Below are 21,304 nucleotides of genomic sequence, written 5' to 3'. Positions count from 1 at the left end.
GACAGAAGGTAAAGAAAGGTTCAAAAAAAAAAAGAAGAAAGAAAATTAGTTTTGAATTGGCCATCCAACTGACCCAATGGTCCCAAGCTGGGCATTAGTGGTTCTGGCACTAACTCATTTTGGCTAAGTCCTTTCCCTTCTCTGCATCTCAGGTTTCTCATGAATAAAATGACTAGAGGGTCTCTAAGGTCTTCCACATCTTAATGTCACATATACATACCATCCACTCTTTAGATCTGGGACTTGCCTTTTTCTGAGTCTTAGTTTTCTTCTCTTTAAAATGAGGAGGGCAAACTGCCCTGTTGAAGTTCTACCCCTATCCTGCTTGCCACTCAGAACCAGACAATCTCCCACTTGGCTCCCAGAAGGATGGATGGAAGGGAGGAGAGGAAATTATGTGGGACTAGAGGAAGGTCCCTGTAGCAGAACTTTAGAATCCAGGATGTCTGAGCTGGGAGGGAGCTTAGAACAGAGAATGTCAGAGCTGGGAGGGAGCTTAGAACAGAGAATGTCAGAGCTGGGAGGGAGCTTAGAACAGAGGATGTCTGAGCTGGGAGGGAGCTTAGAACAGAGGATGTCTGAGCTGGGAGGGAGCTTAGTACAGAGAATGTCAGAGCTGGGAGAGACCTTAGAACAGAGAATGTCAGAGCTGGGAGGGAGCTTAGAACAGAGAATATCAGAGCTGGGAGGGAGCTTAGAACAGGGAATGTCAGAGCTGGGAGGGAGATTAGAACAGAGAATGTCAGAGCTGGGAGAGACCTTAGAACAGAGAATGTTAGGATTAATAAGAGGACTCTTTAGGTTACAGGTTGTCAAATCTGAGAGAACCCTTAGAGCTCAGAATGTCGGAGCTGGGGGTAGGGTAGGATACCTTAGAATCTAAGAAAACATGATATTAGAGTTGACAACAGCCTTCAAATATATGGCATGGGTTATGAGAAGTAGAAGGGACCTAAGAGTTCCAGTAAGTTCAAATCCTTCATTTTACAGATGAAGAAACTGAGGCTCAGAAGGGAAATGGCTTGGTGAAGGTCTCCTAGAAAGTCAATGCCTGAGTCTTTACTAGTCCAGGGCTCCTCCCAGAATACCCTCTTAGGGGGCAGGTGTTCAGATAGGACTTAATACATATTTATTGCCTTGGAGGAAGAGTCACCTTTTATCTTAGGGTGGATCTTTCCTTTTGGCTCAGGAGTTGGTAGACCTAAGTATAAATACCTTCACTGATACTCCTTATAGGACCATAGGGAAGGCCTTTTGCCTCTCTGGGCCTCTCAGCTGCTGTAAAATGGGAATAAAAACGTGAATGTCCAGCTCTTAGGTTCACTGGGGGAGGTGAGTTATTTTTATGTAAAATTCATTGTAAATCTTAATGTGTTATGTAACTGTGAGCTATTAAAACGATGTTGGGGACATTATCTTCAAAAGGCTTCTAGGGTAAAAAAAAAGACCTGTGTGAGGGGGAGTGACCTTTTAAAAAACCCTTACCTTCTGCCTTAGAATCATTCTAAATTAGAAGAGTGGTAAACGACTTTCCTAGGGTCACACAACTAGGAAGTGTCTGAGGTCAAATTTGAACCCAGGTCCTCCAGACTCCAGACTTGGTTCTCTATCCACTGAGTCATGTAGCTCCCCCTCCCCCTTTTTTTTCCCTATTCTTTGCTGTAAGGCTAAAGGAAACAGAGAGAGAGAGAGGAAAAGACTGAGAAATACAATATAACAAGAAATATAATGAATAATACAAAAGATAGAAATAAAAATTTATTTAAAAAAACACTTGCTCTATTTATGTCACAGAACTTTGGTCAAGTGTTGAATATTAGTCCAGGGAATTCCTGATTAACTGGTAAACTTGGGATGGAGGGATTAGGGACTTTGGAAAGTGTAGCAGACACATAAGGGACTTTTTGGTTAGGCTCAAGAAAGGTACTTTTTGATTGATGTCTGTGTGGTGGTGATGGGTGGGGAGGAATTGTTTGGGGAAGGCAAAAAGGGAATAGATTAATCTGACTTCTTGATTTTGCCAGGGTCACACCTTTCTCACTTGCTATCCTACTCCCTATGTTGTGCCAAACAGATACGGTGATGGACACTGGATTCCTGCCTTCACGGGGCTGACATTTTGGGGGAAAAAGTTTTTATATATATTTTTCCATTTTATTATTATCTTTATTTTATTTTTTGTGCATTCAAATTTTTTTGACATTTTTTCTTTTTAAATTTTGAGTTCCAAATTTTTTCTTCCTCCTATCCCTCCCTGACTTGCCAAGAAGGCAATCAATGTGTTTTCAATTATACATGTGAAATCAGGCAAAACATTTTTGTATTAGCCATGCTTTAAAAAAAAAAAGCAAGAAAAATTCAGAAAGTGAGAATGAGAAAATTAAACTTTGATTTCAACCCAGAGTTCATCAGTTCTTTCCCTGGAGGTGGACAGCATTTTTTCCTCATGAGCCCTTTAGAGTTGTCTTGGATCAGAATGTATTGTTCAGAGTAGCCAAGCCTTTCCCATTGCTCATCATTGATACACTGCTGTTACTATGTACAAATATCTCTGGGTTCTTCTCCCTGCACTTTGCATCTGTTCATATAGGTTTTACCAGGTTTTTCTGAAATCACCCCCCTTATAATTTCTTATGGCACAAAAGTAGTATTCCATCTTTGAATTAAACACACACACACACACACACAAAGTAGTACTTCATCATAACTATGTCAGCAATTTTCCTGTCCATCCCCTTGCTTTCCAGTTCTTTGCCACCACAAAAAGAGCTGCAATAAATATTTTTGTACTTATAGGTATGCTTTCTTTTTCTTTGATTCCTTTGGGATACTGACCTTGTAGTGGTATTGCTGGGTCAAAGGGTTTGGTTTGCACATAGTTTCAAATTGTCCTTCAGAATGATTGGATCAGTTCACAACTCCACCCGTAGTGCATTAGTGTCCCAATTTTTCCACATCCCCTCCAATATTCATCATTTTCTTTTTTGTTCATATTAATCAATCTGATAGGTGTGAGGTGGTACCTTAGTATTATTTTAATTTGTATTTCTCTAATCAATAGTGATTTAGAGCATTTTTTGCATGTCTCTACATAACTGATTTCTTCTGAAAACTATTTATGCCCTTGACCATTTATCAATTGGAGCATTGCTTTTATTTTTATAAATTCCACTCAGTACTATACTCAGTGTATATTTGAGAAACGAGGCCTATATCAGAGAAATACATTGCAAAAAATTTTGATATTACTTCATTATCTCTGAACAAAATGTGCTTTCCTTGATTATCTCTTTTAGTGAGGTCTGTTTTTGCTTTTTTTTTTTGTCTGTGATCATGATTGCTACCCCTGCCATATTGAACATCAGCTGAAGTATATTATTAGATTCTGCTTTACGGAGCAGCTGGCTGGCTCAGTGGATGGAGATCCAGGCCTAGAGATGGGAGGTCCTGGGTTCACATCTGGCCTCAGACACTTCCCAGCTGTGTGACCCTGGGAAAGTTGCTGCACCCCTATTGCCTAGTCCTTACCGCTCTGCTGCCTTGGAGCCAATACCTGGTATTGATTTTAAGACAGAAGGTGAAGATTAAAAAAAAAAAAGATTCTGCTCCAGCCCTTTATTTTAATTCTGTGTGTATCTTTCTGTTTCAAGTGTATCTTTTCTAAATTGTTGGCTTCTGGTTCCTAATACATTCAGCTATTCACTTTCATTTTATGGGTGAGCTCATCCCATTCCCATTCAGTTATAATTACTAATTGTGTATTTTCTTTCATCCATTTGCATCTGTGGAAAAGCCCTTAAAACATGGGATGTCAGAGCTGAGATGGTCTTTAGAACACCAAATGGAAGAGCTGGGAGGTCCATAGAACAGAGAATGTCAGAGCTAGGAGAGACCTTAGAACAGAGAATGTCAGAGCTGGGAGAGACCTTAGAACAGAGAATGTTAGAGCTGGGAGGGAGCTTAGAACAGAGAATGTCAGAGCTGGGAGAGACCTTAGAACAGAGAATGTTAGAGCTGGGAGGTCCTTAAAACAGAGAATGTCAGAGCTGGGAGAGACCTTAAAACAGAGAATGTCAGAGCTAGGGGAGACCTTAGAATAGAGAATGTCAGAGTAGGGAGGACCCTTAGAACAGAGAATGTCAGAGCTGGGAGAGACCTTAGAACAGAGAATGTTAGAGCTGGGAGGGAGCTTAGAACAGAGAATGTTAGAGCTGGGAGGTCCTTAGAACAGAGAATGCCAGAGCTGGGAGAGACCTTAAAACAGAGAATGTCAGAGCTAGGGGAGACCTTAGAATAGAGAATGTCAGAGTAGGGAGGACCCTTAGAACAGAGAATGTCAGAGCTGGGAGACATCTTAGAACTGTGAGATTTAAAATGGTTGAGGTCTTAAACTGTAGTGATTAAAATAATGGAAGATATAAATTGTGACAGATATAAGAGAGGGTGAGTAAATTTGACTGCAGAAATATGTTTCACTACAGTGTCTTGGGTTTTAAACTAAAATATAAGGTGGTTGCCAGGGAAATATTCCCAATTATTCAAATACCCAAGTCAATTGGGTTTTATAGAGATTTTAATTAGCAATACAATGAGTAATCAAGAAAGAGAGAGAGTAAGAAAGGAATAAGTATGAAGGGCCTCAAACCAATATGGCCTAGACCTGAGTCTTAAAAGAGAAATCAGTCAGTTTTTTAGCACTCACCACAAGGTCTGACTAAACAAGGATACTAGTGACACCAGGCCAGTGTCCTTCCTCAAAGAGTTTTCCATCCAGAGATTGTTTCAAAGGGCCTCTCTCAAGAGCCTCCAAAGCTCCTACCCCGGAAGGACAGAGCCCCTCAGAGGAGCTCCTCAAGGAGCTCTCCTTCAGAATGAGATTTCCTCCAAGAGCACTTCTCCTCAAAGAGATCTATCTCCAAGGAAAGAGCCCTCAAGCATCAGTCCTCAAGGAAATGAGTCTCTCAGAATGAGATCCTCCAGAATGAGAATCAGAAATCGAGATCCTGAATGAGATCCAAGCTCTTATTTTTAAGGGCAAAATTTCCTCTGTCATCTCCTCTAAGTCCTTACATCTACCAATCACTGTAGATGTTTCTAAAGGACCACCCATTTTGAATTCACAGCTGAGTAGTTTTAATCTCTTTAGTAAGTCAGAAAAAAATGCTGCTGTGTCGACAAATTTCATTAAGAAAAAACCTCTGAATAAGTTATCACCCTTTTAGGTTTAAGTAGTTTACAAGTTGCCCCACCTATATGGGTACCTAACACCCCATTGTATCAATTTTAAAAACAGGCATGACTCAAAGAACTTCCTGTCCTTTCCATAAGCATGGGTCAAAGCACTTTCATTGTTCAGCAAGGAGTTTTCTGTCCTAAAGCAGTCTTAAGTAGGGTGGAGTAGGGATATTCCTAAGGCTAGGTGTTTTCACATTCAAGTAGAATTCTCACTATCTGCTAGGGAATTTTTTTAAGTAGAAGATTCCCCAATGGGGAAATTTCCAACATTCATAAGTCTGAGAAATTTTAAGGTTTACAGAACAGAGAATGTCAGAGCTGGGAGGGAGCTTAGAACAGAGAATGTCAGAGCTGGGAGAGACCTTAGAACAGAGAATGTCAGAGCTGGGAGGGAGCTTAGAAGAGAGAATGTCAGAGCTGGGAGGACCCTTAGAATAAGGACTGTCAGAGCTGGGAGGGAGCTTAGAACAGAGTGTGTCAGAGCTGGGAGGGAGCTTAGAACAGAGAGTGTCAGAGCTGGGAGAGACTTAGAACAGAGAGTATCAGAGCTGGGAGGGTCCTTAGGACAGAGAATGTCAGAGCTGGGAGAGACCTTAGAACAGAGAATATCAGAGCTGGGAGGGTCCTTAGAACAGAGAATGTCAGAGCTGGGAGAGACATTAGAACAGAGAATGCCAGAGTTGGGGAGGACCCTTCGAGGATGTGGAATCCAGTCTTCTTTTACGGAAGAGGTAACTGTAACCTAGCAAGGGGAGGTCATTTGCCCAAGGTTTCACAGAGAGTAAATGGTCTAGTCAAAAGCTAATTAATAATGCCAGTCAGTATTTATCATCAGTGCCACATGAGTAGGATAGACAAGATTGGAGCAGCATAGTAAAAGGAGAGAGATCTCTGTAAGCTGGGCAAGGAAGGCTTCCTGGAAGAGGTGAGACTTGATCTGGGCCTGAAAGGATGAGGAGGATTTGGCTCTATGGATAGGAGGGAGGAGATGTCCTCAGGTGGGGAGGGAATAGGATGATCCAAGGTATAGAAAAGGGGATATCATGTAAGGGATGGTGAGAGATAAGGTAGAAGAAGTGGAGTCAGGAACAGCCATCAGTGCCAGGCAAAGGACCATCATCCTGTAGGCTTAGGGAGATCTTGGTGGGCCTTGAATAGTGAAAGGGAGATCAGAGCTCAATTTGAAGAAGATTTTGTAGTAGGAGCAGGTGGGATTGCAGGAAATAGGGAGGCCAGTGGTGTTAGTCCCAGGGCCTGTGCATCTGGGGGAGGGGGTGCAGACTGGACTCTGAAGGATGGGTGACATCCCCCCCCCCCAGGTACCCAGCTTGAGTTTAGTCCCCACAGCCTTCCCTGGCCTCTAGCCTTGGCCCTTCGCCATCCCTCCCAGGAGCCCTTCCAGCCAGTCTCATGTTTCTTCATTATCTCCGTGATGAGTGAAAACAGTGTAGACGATGGAACTCGGCCCTGCTCCTGCTTCTTCCTGAGACTCCCCTCTCCAGCTGGGCATATTCTTCTGCCTGCAGTTGCTCCAGGTCCCAGACAGGGCCTCGTAGATGTCCAAAGGGAGATCCCCTGTTGAACAGCCGTTGGCTCCCCAGCAGCTGACCCTTTTCTTCTGAGTCATTCCTGATCTCTGGAGAGCGACCATCGGCTTTTATTTGTTCTCTTTTAAAGAAACTTTAATGGATGCCTTTTTTGTTTGCTTTTCATCAGAGCCATTTCTGGAAATGCCACCCCCTTCCCCACCCCATTCCAAATCCAACCTTCTCCTGTAACAAAGAAAACTGTGAAGGGAAACCCCCCCACGCCAGTTGCACCACTAGGCCCCCCGCGTGCTGCTGAAGGGAAGGCGCTGGCTCATTCTGTGTTCTCCTTTGTTTGGTGGTGACACGCCTTTCTTAGAGTTCTTTGAGTCCAGTCCTATCCAGTTAAGCCACATTTTACAGCTCTCTAGATGGGAGGCCACAGAGCTCTTAAGCCAGGATTCAAACCCAGGATCCCAACGCCAAGCCCAACACCATTTCTATTACCCCAGCAGACCTTTCAGATGTGGGTTGAGGACTTCAACCTACAATGACAAGCCGCCCAGCCTCTAGGAGTCTCCAGGCTTCCATGGTCTTCTGGGTGAAGGTTCAGATGAGAATTTGGGCTCTTAGGATCACAGTTGGAACACTGAAGGAGATGTCAGAGAATGTCTAGTCCAGCCTCCTTATTTTATAGAAATATAAATTAAGGCCCAAGAAAGCCTTAATTGTAAGAAACTGAGCTGAGATTTGAACCCAAGTCTTCTGACTTCAAATCCAGCCCCTTTTAGCTCCCTGTTTCTATGCTTGGCTTTACATAGGTCTGTGAGTTTAGTACATAATAAAAAATAATAATATGTAATAAAAACATATTAAAAAAATAAATAAGCAGTTGAGGTGTCAACCCAAGGGCTTACATTCAAATTCTAGCTCTGCTACCTACTATTTTTCAATCATGGCAAAGCCCCTTCCCCCACTGTGAAGTCCCATTTACTGATCTGTATAAATGAGGAGGTTCAACTAGATTAGGGAGTCTTAGCCTGGGGTCTGTGAATTTGTTTCTAAAAAAATATTTGGGTAACTGTATTTCAGTTGAATCATTATCCTTGGCAAATCTGTAAATTTTATTTTATCATGTTTTTATTATTTTTTAAACCCTCACCTTCCATCTTAGAATCAATTCTGTGTATTGGCTCCAAGGCAGAAGAGTGGTAAGGGCTAGGCAATGGGGGTCAAGTGACTTGCCCAGGGTCACACAGCTGGGAAGTGTCTGAGGTCATATTTGAACTCAGGACCTCCCATCTCTAGGCCTGATTCTCAATCCGCTGAGCCACCCAGCTGCCCCCTCTACATTTTATTTTATGTATGTAAAAACGTTATTCTGAGAAAGGGTCCTTGGGCTGCACTGGACCGACTGTCCAAGAGGCCCTCTAAGGTCCTTCAGTTCCTTCTAGTCCCAAATCCTGTGAATGGAATAGAATTGTATGAAAAGGAAACTGGGAAGGTCCTAGGAACACAGGATGTCAGAGTTGGGATGGACCTTTATTATTATTATTATTATTATTATTATTATTATTATTATTATAATTAATGAAGCAGCTAGGTGGTCCAGTGGGTAGAGTTCTGGGAGATCCCAAAGTTGGGAGGATCTTGGTTCAGATCTGGCCTCAGACACTTCTAGTGATCCTAGGCAAGTCCCATAACGTTAATTGCCTTGTCCTTAGCGTTCTTCTGCCTTGGAACCAATTCTTGTATTGATTCCAAGACAGGAGGATTATTATTATTATTATTAAAAACAACAACAACAATAATAATAGCAAACCCTGTTATAGTCCTTCCTATGTGCCAGGTACTGTTAAGTGCTTTACAGTTAGAACCGTGAATGTCAGCCAGAGGGACTTTAGAGCATGGAATATTAGGTCCCTGCAGTTCCTTTTAGTTCTAAATCTTACGAATGGAATGGAATGGAATTCTTTGCTTGTCTGAAGAGACTCCATGGGATGGGGAAGGACTAGAGGGCCAGCCTTGGACTTCAGAAGGGTCTGGTCTCTGATACAGGCTAGGTTGTGGGGCAAGTCGCTGACCTCCTAGAATCTCTTGGCTAATCCCACGGAACCCTGAGCCTTGTCTGGGACCTCAGACAGTAGAGGGCAGGAAGAGCATCCTTATGGGGACCAAGAGGAGGCTAAGAAGCAGGCTCACTTGATTTGCAGCTTGGGATCGGATAAAACCATTGGCTCTTCCTGGAGTTAGCTGCACTGATGGACTTGTGGGTCTGGATAAAAAGGGGGGAAATCATCTAAAGGAGGACTCAGCTTCCAGATCTACTTTTTAAGTCCCGGGGAGAGTTTTCCTTCTGTTCCTTCCTTCCTTCCTTCCAAGCAAGCAGTTGAGGTTAGCAAGTTCTCTGATGGGGTGTTGGTGAGGGAGAGGGAGGAGCTTGGAGGGTGCTAGACCTCCCTGGTTCCCCATGGAAACTTCTCCAGGTCCTTCTAAAGGACTGCCTAGCAAGCTGCTCTGCCCAAGGATCACTTACATCTCTGAGCCTCAATTTTCTCTTCATAGGATCCCTTTTTACCTCTCTGGTCAATTGTGAGAAATAGGCTTTATGAACTGTAAAGTGCTACTATCATTATCTTAAGAGGGCAACCCAGAGAGGATCCCAGAGAAAATAACAGCTGCGTGAAGGTTTGCAGAGAAATTGGTGTCCTGGAGGGTGGATAATCCAGACATCACTAACCCATTTTATAGATGAAGACACGGCGACTCATGGTCACTTAGTTCTAAATGTTAAAGATGGGATTTCCATCCTGGATTTCCTGCTTCTGAGCCCAGTGTACCACTGTGCCATCTTGCCTCATCCACAGAGATTCTCTGACCTGAAGAACCTTGGCCATGAGCGGAAGACCTGCATTCTAGTTGTAATTCTGATGCCAGCTTGCATCATGTCTTTGGGCAGGTCATTTGCCCTCTTGAGTCCTCAGTTTTCTTTTTGTAAAAGGAGTGAGGTTCCTTCTAGCCTCTGATGTTCTCAGATTCTGTTCTCGCTGCCCTAATGGACCACTCTGGATTTTGAACTTAGGTTTCCATGACTGTAGGATCCACTTCTTCTCCCCCCAGTCCCTCTAGAATGTATAGTCCACATGGCAGCTGGATTTAGTTATCCGAGTTCTGCCTCTGGGCTGCATGGACTGCCCCACACGCTGAGAAGGCATCCTTGCTTCATTTCCATCTCTTCTCATGACTAAATTGCTTTCAAAGCTATTATGCAATGCCTGTGGGAAGATTTTCCGGTTAAATAGTATGAAATCTATCAAAACTGGCTGTAGAACAGAGAATGTCAGAGCTGGGAGGGAGCTTAGAACAGAGAATGTCAGAACTGGGAGAACCTTAGAACCCAGGATGTTGGGGCTTGGAGGACCTTTAGAACAGAGAATGTCAGAGCTGGGAGAACCTTAGAACAGAGAATGTCAGGGCTGGGAGGACCCTTAGGACACAGGATGTCAGAGTTGGGGAGAGCCCTTGGGGATCATTTCTCAGATGGGAAAAGTGAGGTTTAGAGGGGAGAAAGGACTTTCCCAAAGTCACAAGAGATTGTTGATCCCAGAATCTGAGGTCCTCAGGAATCTGGTCTTGGGGTTAGTAAATGACATGCCATTCCCTCATCCCAGCCCCCATGCCTTTCTCCACTCCCTGAATAGCCTCTTTGTCTCAATGGAAGCCTGGAAAACTCCAGGGGAAGCATGGCTGGAAAAATACTCCTGCAGGTTATTGGTGGGAAAGTCATCGGGAAGATCACAAAGCCAATGTTTGCCCTTCTCTTTGAAGCTTCCCACGTGCTTCTGTCCCTGGGGAAGGAGGACACAGATGGAGTGTTGACCCTATTTTTTAGATGGGGAACCTGAAAGTGGGAGAATGGACCCCTTTGATCCAAAGTCAAGCATCGAGTCAGTGGCAGGGGCCAGGACTAAAGGCAGATGTCTTGGCTTCTGGTCCATTGTCCTTCCCAATATCCCAAGTTTCCTTTCTTCCTTCTCTGGGAGTCTCTGTCATCCTGCATCTCTGGACATTTACAGAATGTCAGAGCTGGAGGGGTCCTCAGAGACCACCCACCTCCAAACCTTGCCCAGCTCTCGCCCATTTTATTTCGGGGCGGGGAACTTGGGTCTGATTTTCTCAAATGCCTGAGTGAGTGAGGAAGTAATACAAAACTAGAGTGGATTATTGCCAAGATAATTATGATATCGTTATGATATCAAGTCTGTGGGGTATAGTCAAAGGAGCTCCCAACCTATAATGCTGACTACCAAGCTAAGGAGTAACAGGTCTGGGCCTCAAACATCCCCTATTTTATTTATAAATGATCACTGGCTCTGGAGGCAGAGGACCAGAGTTCAACTCTCACTTCTGAAGATCTCCAGCTGTGTGACTGAGCAAATCCCTTTATCTCTCTTGGCCCCCTTTTTTCACATGTCAAATATTGGGTTAGAGGGAGGCAGGGCTGGTCCAGCCCTTGTAGCGTAAGAAAAGAGAGCCAAAATAGATGTATCGAGTTTGCTATTAAAATCTTGGAGGCCTAACAAAGTAACATGCCAACAGAAGACAGAACCAGGCTGCGGGAGGCTACCACCCTGTAACAGAAGAAGGTTTCTGAGCCTGACTGTGGGTGGTGTTTTCATTTTTTTGGATAGCTATACTTCAATAATTAGTTTTCTGCACACTTAAAAACATGATTCTGAGAAGGGGCTCATAAGTTTCACCAAAGCTGACCATGAAAGCTGACACACAAAAAAGGAGAAACTCTTGTTGTTGTTTTATTTTTTATTTTAATTTTGTTTTTAAATATTTTTCCATATTTCCATGATTCATGCTCTCTCCCTCCCTTCTTCCCTACCCCCTCCCCGAGCAGACAAGCAGTTCCACTGGGTTGTAGAAATGTTATCACTTGATACCTATTTTCATATTAATTATTTTTACCATAGAACTGAAACCCCAAATCATATATCCATATATTCATGTGATCAGTGATGTCCTATGTTCTGCTTTTGCATTTCTGCTCCCACAGTTCTTTCTCTCAGTGTGGATAGCATTCTTTCCCATAAGTCAGGAGTGTCCTGGCTTGTTGCATTGCTAATCGTTCCTCAATGTTTCACTTTCTTTGTACAAGTTCTCCTGGTTCTGCTTATTTCACTCTGCATCAGTTCATGGAGGTCCTTCCAGTTCCTATAGAAATAAGAGAAAACCTTGTGGTAGAGTTTGAGCTCCTGGAAAGCACAGTCTGCTTCCTTTTTCTCTTTGTTTCCCGGGCACCTGGTCCATAGCAGGATCTCTATAAATTCTTGCTGAATTTAGTTGTATGATTCTGAAGGACTTCTGGATCATGTGGGCAACAAAATCCCCATGATCTCTCAGACCTCTCCAAAATGGAAACTTTACACCAAAGATAAAGAAACATTAGCTGTATTCATGATCTAGACACCCAGAATTAAAAAAAAAAAAGATAAACAAACCCCAGACTCATGACGTAACATTCTCTGACCTTAATGCTACTGGGAGCAAAGCTATATGAGCTGACTCAAGCACCCTACACAGACTTACAAGCCCATCCCCACACCCTGGTTTCTCCCTTTTTCCAATGCTGTGGAGACTCCAAGTCTAGGCTGTGCAAGGGAGCCCAGGTTACACAGACAGCCTATGTTCTTTAGTTCACACTGTCCTTGAGAGATTCTAAAGAGCAATGAGAATGATGGGAACAGAATTTATGACCTGCTCAGCAAAGAGAATGGGCAAGATAGAAAAACTGGTATCTACAATGGAAAGTCTCACCAAAGAAACAAAAAGAAAACAATATATTGGGAATGCAAAGGTACAGACGTGAAGAACAATCTAGGAGAAGAAAAGCAAAAAATAATAATATTGAAAGAAAACGTGTTCATTCTTAAATTTTTTATTTTAATAACAAATTTCCACAAAAGTTTTCTAAAGTCATATGATCCTTATTGTCTCCCTCCTTTCTGAGCTGACAAGCAATTCAATCTGCACTATACATGTATTATCTCACAAAACATTTCCCTAGTATGCAATTTTGTAAATAAATAATCTTAGAGAACCAAAACCCCCAAACACATACCCACATAAACAAATGATAAATCATATGGAAAACATGTTCATTCTGTAAACAAAAAATACTGATTCTGAAGACAGAGATGCTTAGAGACCACCTAAGAATCATAGGTCTCCCAGAGGAACATAACGGGACAAAAAACAAACATCATAATGCAGAAAAGATAGAAGAGAACTTCCTAGAACTTCTGAACATAGAAAATGAAATACCAATTGGAAGAATTCACAAATCACAGCTCGCCCCAGCTCCAAATACCCCATGGCTGCAAACTCCAAGACACATAGAGGTTAAATTTAACAGTTCAAATCAGCAACAATAAGTTTTGCAAGTAATCAGTTATTTAAAGAATTTCAGATACAAAGAAAAGAAAATTCAAATAACAAGACTATTTTGCACCCACCAGAAAATGTAAAAAGTGATAGAATGATGTGTTCTAAAGAGAGATGGAGCGCGGGATGCAGCACAGGGTGACCAATGCTACAAATCTGGGCTTAATCTGAAATGAAAGAAGATGGAGGTTTAAAAATACGGAGGAATATGAAACATTTTTAGAAAGAAAACCCAAGATTTTTTTGTTTCTTGAACGTCCCAAACAATAGAAAGTTAGGAGGAGAGCATAAGTGCAGTAACCAAGGACAGCAAACACAACATTATGGCAGAAAGACCAGTAAGAAACTTCTTTCTAAATGTATGTAAAGAGACAGGGGTAAAGGCAACACTTGGTGGAGGTAATAGTGAAGAAGAGGTAATCAAGGGGCATTATGGAAAATATGGAATTGAACAAATTGTTGGTGAAACTAGTTAAAAGACTTATGGCACCTTCTAAATGGCAGAGTAAAAGAATATACATATTTCTTAGCACCACATTAAACTTTACCAGAATTGACCATGTGCCCAAGATGTTGCAAATAAATATAAAAAAGGCAGAAATAGTTAATACATTCATTATAGACCATAACACAATAAAAATAATGATTGGCTCAGGGATCACAAACAAAAGATACAGACTCAGGTCGAGATTTAACAATGAAACCTTAAATGAAATCACAAATAACAAGTGGGTGAGAGAACAGATCAATTAATAACTATGTAAAAAATTATAACAATGAAACAACATACCAAAATCTCTAGGACATAAATAAAGCTGTCCTGGGGAAATTCTTTTCTTAGAAACATTTTTGTTGTTGAGTCAATGTTTATTGAATGAATAATACCAGAAACTTGGGCCTTCTTTTTTGTTGAGTCTCTTTTAGTCATGTTCAACTCCCCATGACTTCATTTGGGAGGTCATCTTAGCAAAGATAATAGAGTGATTTTGCCATTTCCTTCTCCAGCTCATTTTACAGATGAGAGGAACAGAGGCAAACAGGGTTAAGTGACTTGCCCAGGATCACAGAGCTAGTAAATGTCTGAGATCAGATTTGAACTCAGAAAGATGTGTCTTCCTGATTCCAAGCCCTGATTTCTGCTGCACCACCTTGCTGTCTCTTTACAAATATAGTTTAACAAAATAGACAAAGAAAGGATTCATGAACTGAATATGTATTTTAAAAAATTAGAAAGCCAACAAATAAACTTAAGTAAAATAAACACAAGAGATGTTAAAAGTTAGAGAGAAAATAGATAAATTGGAAACCAAAACCCCATAGAAATGATAAATAAAACTAAAAGCAAGGTTTTTTAAAATAAAGACTAATAAAATTGATAAACCCTTAGTTAATCTGATTAAAAAGAAGAAAACAGAAAATCAAATCAATAAAATAGCTATTGTATGTGGTGAAATCACAGCCAAACTAGGAGAAATAAAAGAGAATAATTAGAGCATGTTATGCATTGCTATATGCTAACAAAACTGAAAACAGTAAAGAAATAGAGGAATCTCTCTCAGTATCTATCTCTATCAGTATCAGTTCCAAAACAGAAGAATGGCAAGGGCCAGGAAATGGGGGTTAAATGGTCACACAGCTGGGAAGTGTCTGAGGTCAGATTTGAACCCTGGACCTCCTATCTCTAGACCTGGCTCTCCATCCACTGAGCCACCCAGCTGTCCCCACTCTCTTTTTAAAGAGGAGACCAAGTTCTAGAGAATTTGCTTAAGGCTCTATGGATGTTAAGAGATGAATAAGAGAGGAGATTTTCAACCGAGGCTCCTCATTCTCTTGGGAGGTCATCTTAGCAAAGATAATAGAGTGATTTTGCCATTTCCTTCTCCAGCTCATTTTACGGATGAGAGTCCTGGGCTCTTTCCCTTGTTTCCTGATGGCATATTTACCTGTATTACTTCCTTATCTTGTTCACCTTTTATAGTTTCTAAGTCCCTACAAGAAAGTCTTTGATTCTGTCTTAAGCCTCTAATTACATAAAGGCAAGAGAAAACAAAAATCAAGGCTTTGATTTCCAGAAGAGATCATAAAAAAGCATGACCCAAACAATGAGCACCCAAAAAACCCCACCCAAACCTAGGAACTCCAATCCCCAGCTAAATAACACCTGGGTCTGCTGGGACATTTTTGTGGCTGTAGGTTCTTAGAGGCAGCTTCGGTTACTTCCTCAAATAGAATACAATACAATGCAATATAATATGATATGACATGACATGATATGATATAGTATACTATAATATAGTACAATATAATATAATGTAATATATAACATAATAATTTAATATAAATAATATAACATAATGTAACATTATACTAAACCTAATCCAATCCAATATAATTAATATAGTATTAGCATAATATAGCACAATATAATATAGCATAATATGAAATATGATATAATATAACATAATAATATAAATAGCAAAGTCCAGCGACTTGGGGAGAGATGATCACTCCAGAGGTGAGATACATTCTTGCTTTTCCTTAGTCCAACAACAACCTATGCTTCTTTTCCCTTACAGGCAGAGAGGCCTGATAGGTAAGGTGTTGGATTCTAGTCTAACCACCTTCCCCGTGTGGTTATTAGGAGGATCCATCAGGTAGGGACTCGAGAGAAGGGGAAGGGAGGCAACAAGGCACTGGGGTTCTAGGTGAGCCCCTTCAGCCTGGAGTTCCTAGACAAGGACTTAGGAGGGGAAAGGGAAGGGAGATCTCAATGAGGCACAATTGGGTTCTAGGCTAGCCCTTACCATGGGAAGGTTTAGAGTTGGAAGAGACTTAAGAGACATTCATTATAATGACAATAACTAACATGTGTGTGCTTGAGTTTTCAGAGGATTGTAAATACATGATCTCCTGGAGAGGCAGCATGATGGAGCAGATAGGGCACTGGACCATGAGTCAGGAAGATACAGGTTCAAATCCTGCTTCAGAGGTTATTAACTGAGTTGTGACCCTGGGCTTAGCTTCCTTGCCTATAAAACGAGGGAATTGGATTTAATGGGTCACCAAGGTCCCTTCCAGTTCTACATCTGATTTGATCTTCATGAAAATCCTGTTTCTTACCTTGATTTTACAATTGGGTCTCAGAAAAGGTAAATGACTTGCTCAGAATCTCATAGCTGTTGGAGGGAGGATTTACACCCTGGTCTTTCCTAATTCCAAGCACCCTCACCTTCAATCTTAGAATCCATACTAAGTATCAGTTCCAAAGCAGAAAAGTGGCAAGGGCCAGGCAATGGGGGTTAAATGGTCACACAGCTGGGAAGTGTCTGAGGTCATATTTGAACCCAGGACCTCCTGTCTTTGGGCCTGGTTCTCTATCCACTGAGCCACCTAGTTGTCCTCCAATTCCTGCATTCTTTAAGGAGGAGTTAGTCTCTGATTCAGCTAATAAGGAGGTAATGGATATAAGGTGTAGTACTGCTATATTATAGATGAGAAAAGTGACCCTCAAAAAGATATCTAAGGACTCTACTGTACTAGTCTTAAAAAAAAGAAAGAAAGAAAAAGGCATCTAAAAGGCAAAGTGAATAGCATTGGATTTGGAGTAAGGAACACCGGAGTTCAAATCTAGCCTCAGACATTTACTACCTAGGTGACCCTGGCAAGTCACTTAACCCAGCTTGCCTCAGTTTCCTCATCTGTAAAACAAGTTAGAGAAAGAAATGGCAAATCTCTGCAGTATCTTTGCCAGAAAAACCCAAATGGGGTCATAAAAAGTCAGACGTGACTGAAATGACTGAACAGCAAACAATGGAGCTGGGACTCCAACCCAGATCTCCAAATTCCCAGCTTCATGCCCTGCCTATTATATCACAGTTCTTAGGAAAAGACTTGCCTGAACACATCTACTGCCTTCTCTCTGCCGATCCTTTGTAGAGCCCTTGTTTGTTCCTAGCAATTTGTATGTTATTCTCTCCATTCCCTTTGACTACTATACGTCCCTATTGGTCTTGGGGGGGCAGAGACTGGCTTGTGCTTCCCTTTGTATCTTCAGCACTTAGCCTAGGACCTGGCACCTAGCAGCCAATTAATAAATGTTTATTGATTGCTGCCCAAGTGATGTTTCTAACGCATGGATCTTCCCACGCTGCCCCTCTACTCTATAAAAACTTTAATACCTGATGGATCTGGGGCAGCTGGGTGGCTCCATGGATAGAGAGCCAGGCTTGGAGATGGCAGATCCTGGGTTCAAACGTGACCTCAGTCACTTCCCTGCTGTGTGGCCTTGGGCAAGTCACTTAACCCTGATGGTCTAGCTCTCACCCTTTCTGTCTTTGAGTTGTTACTAAGACACCAAGTAAGGGTTTGAAAAAAATACCTGTCACATCAAACACAAATTTAAAGCCTTTCCCCACTTGACTCCAATTTACATTACATGTGTCAAATTGTTTATTACATTATATTATATTTCATTACATTATATTCAGTATAGAATTATTATATCATATATTATATTGTATCATATTTAGTATAGAATTACTATATTATATCATATATTATATACTATACTGTATCATATTATACTATATTATATCATATTACACTATACTGTATCATACTATATTATATTATAACATATAATGTTATATCAGACTATGCAGTATCATACTATGTTATATTATATTATAACATACAATACTATGATATCTCAGACTATACTATGTTATATCATTTACTATACTGTATCATATATTATAACATACAAACATAACTATATTATAACATACAATACTATGTAATCTCAGACTATACTATGTTATATCATATACTATACTGTATCATACTATATTATAACATACAATACTATGTAATCTCAGACTATACTATGTTATATCATTTACTATACTGTATCATATATTATATTATAACATACGAACATAACTATTATATTATAACATACAATACTATGTAATCTCAGACTATACTATGTTATATCATTTACTATACTGTATCATATATTATATTATAACATACGAACATAACTATTATATTATAACATACAATACTATGTAATCTCAGACTATACTATGTTATATAATTTATTATACTGTATCATATATTATAACATACGAACATAACTATATTATATTATAACATACAATACTATGTTATATCAGACTATACTATATTATATCATATTTTGCCATATTGTATCATACTATACTATATTATATTATAACATACTATACTATATTATATCAGACTATACTACATTATATATTATACTATGCTGTATCATACTATATTATATCATATTATGCCATATTGCATCATACTATACTATATTATAATATACTATACTATATCAGATTATGCTATGTTATATTATGCTATATAATAACATACTATATATACTATGTTATATTATACTATGCTATATTATATCATACTGTGTGCACTGGTGGTCTAGCCACTATTTGAGAGAGCAGAAAGCCATCAATCACAATGCAATTGTTTATTGAGAGAGAAAGAGAGAAAAACCTGGGGAAAGTCTCTGACATCCATCCTTGACTTGCCATACACTCCGTTGGAACTGGTTCTCCAACTCCCACAGAATTCAGTTGGAACACTGTCTTGTCAGTTAGAGGTTCTGATTTACATCCCCACGCAGATTCTGTTGGAGCGCTCTGGTCAGGGTTCGGTTAGAGGCCCTAGTCTGCAAAGTCACTCAGAATGCAGATGGGTATGTGACACATGGGGTAAGTTTGCAGAAACTGGCAGAAAGCACAAACTCAAAGTATCCACTTGAAGGACACGTTCCACAATCCCCCCAATACTTTGTATACTATAGTAAAGACCTAAGTGGCTGCTGCCGCACTCCCCGACGTGTGTGGGGATGTAATGGGCTGAGGCAATCCTAGGAGAGGGGGGTTTTACGGGGGTCCCAGGCAGATTCATTTTGGATAGATGAATAACTATTAGATTGAGAATAACTCACTTCACACAATACCATACTATATGATGTTATACTACACTGTTACATTATTTCATATTATTCCCCTGTACTATTATCATATATTATTCCTCTTCGGTCAAATCAAGTTGGGCTTCTTGGTGCCTGGCTTTTGCACCAGCTGTCCCCCACTCTTAGCTCTCTGGTACCTCTTCAGATCCCAGGTTGCCTTCAAAGACCAGCTCAACCACCGTCTCCTACGAGAGACCTTTACCTGATCAGCCCCCCAGCTTCACGCTCCCCCTTCCAGCTCCAGCCTTTGTTTCCTTACCTGTAAAATGTGGAAGATATTAGCATGACTTCACTGGGTTCTTGGGAGGATCAAGTGAGATAACACCGACTCCCCCAAATCCTAAAGCTAGCTCTGTGTCAGTGCTAGTTATTAATAGTATTGCTTTATTCTTTGAATCTTCCGTTTCTGGCACGTAGTTGTAATTAATCACATTCAATTTTGGAAAATCACATGAAAGCACATTCATCAAGCTTGTTGACTGACTGGTTATTCTTGTGCTCCCATCAGGATGAATGACCAGAATTGCCAAGACAGTTGTAGAGGTGGAAGCAAGGTGTCAGGTGAGTACAACTTGGGGCATGGAGTCAACTGGCAAGGGAGGAGGCTCTGGTTCTCAGTGGCTGAGGAAGAGACTTGGTCTTGACCTGCAAGTGCATGAAAATATGGTCCATTGGGGGTGATTTGGGGGTGGCTAGGTGGCCCAGGGGATAGGGTGCCAGCCCTGAAGTTGGGAGGATTTGGGTTCCAATCTGGCCTCAAGACACTTCTTAGCTGTGTGACCCTGAGCAAGTCACTTAACCTCATTTGCCCAGCCCTTATCCTTCTGGCTTAGAGTTGTTGCTAAAATAGAAAGTAAGGGGTCAAAAACAAAACAAAACTCAAGTGTGACCTGGCAGACAAAAAAAGCGAATGAGCTCTCAGACTGCATCTGACCAGTTACCTCGTCTAGAATGACACTAGGAGGCTGGAGTCAGATTGTGGAGAGCCTTAAATGCCTAGGGGAGGCATTCATAGGCTATCTTTCAGGCAATGGAAAGCCACTGACACTTAAAAAATATTTCTAAATATTTTTGCCACTGACACTTTTTAGGTTAGGGGAGTGGGGTTGCTGATCGTCCATAGTTGGATTTTCTTCCTTTGAGAAGCCTTTGACCATTTATCTATTGGGAAATAGTTCTTGCTCTTATATATATGATTCTAGGCAATGCTCTAAGACTCTAGATTACAGAGAAGGTACCAGTCTGGATTGATAGGGGGAGTTTCCTCCCCCAGAAGTTCCCTATACCAAGTTCCAGTCCCTGTTTTTACGACATACAGAACCTGGCACTCTTCAAGCTTTCAACTGCACTGAGATTTTTGGGACTACCCGAATAAAGGGCAAATGGAAGGGACAGTTGGATTGAGAGCCAGAGCTAGAGTCGGGAGGTCCCAGGTTCAAATCACTTAGCTCCAATCGCTCTTCTGCTTTAGAACCAATATTAATACTAAGATGGAAGATAAGAGTTTAAAAATGAAAAAAGGTCAAGGGAAGGTGATCTCAGAGGGAAGAGATGAGTCATGGGGGAAGAGCAAGAGAGATTGGAAAGACCTGCAAAAGAGGAGATATCACTTCACCCCCCTCACCTAGCCATTACTAACCACTCTTCTGCCTTGGAACCAATCAATGCACACTATTGATTCTTGGGTGGAAGGGAAGGGTTTAAAAAATGAGATTGATTTAAATGGAACATGGGGGACAGCTATGAAAGATTTGGAGCTGTAAAATGGAGTGTCACATACTTCCTTGTGGGACCCTGGGCAAGTCACTTCCACTGCCTAGTCCTTACCACTCTTCTGCCTTGGAACCAATACCTAGTATTGATCCTAAGAGGGAAGGTGAGGGTTTAAAAAAAAAGAAAAGATGGATGATCACACCATGATTGAGGAATGACAGGAAGACTCCATGTCTCTGGAGTCAAGTACATGGAGGGGGGAATATATTATAAGTAAAAGGTAGAAAGGGAAAGGGCTTTAAAGGCCAAATAGAGGAGCCACTGGAGTTCTTGATTTACCTTTGTTTTAGGA

General features: G+C 41.1%; 1 protein-coding gene across 2 annotated transcripts in view; it reads left to right on the top strand.

Moving 5' to 3' along the window:
* The window catches only part of ATP8B3 (ATPase phospholipid transporting 8B3), a 94,635-nt gene that overhangs the window by 2,294 nt on the left and 71,037 nt on the right, over positions 1-21,304 (top strand). The window contains exons 1-2 of one of the 2 annotated variants that reach the window (XM_007489292.2): positions 18,854-18,973; positions 19,748-19,800. In XM_007489292.2, coding sequence (XP_007489354.2) covers positions 18,969-18,973; positions 19,748-19,800 — 58 coding nt within the window. In that variant the 5' untranslated portion in view covers positions 18,854-18,968. Of the gene's footprint in view, positions 1-18,853; positions 18,974-19,747; positions 19,801-21,304 lie in introns of those variants that run through there. The other variant, XM_056822189.1, reaches the window with a different exon arrangement.

This window comes from Monodelphis domestica, chromosome 3 (assembly GCF_027887165.1).
Source record: "Monodelphis domestica isolate mMonDom1 chromosome 3, mMonDom1.pri, whole genome shotgun sequence".
In the NCBI taxonomy this organism is placed as follows: Eukaryota; Metazoa; Chordata; class Mammalia; order Didelphimorphia; family Didelphidae; genus Monodelphis; species Monodelphis domestica.
This window is presented reverse-complemented; position numbering and strand designations above follow the sequence as displayed.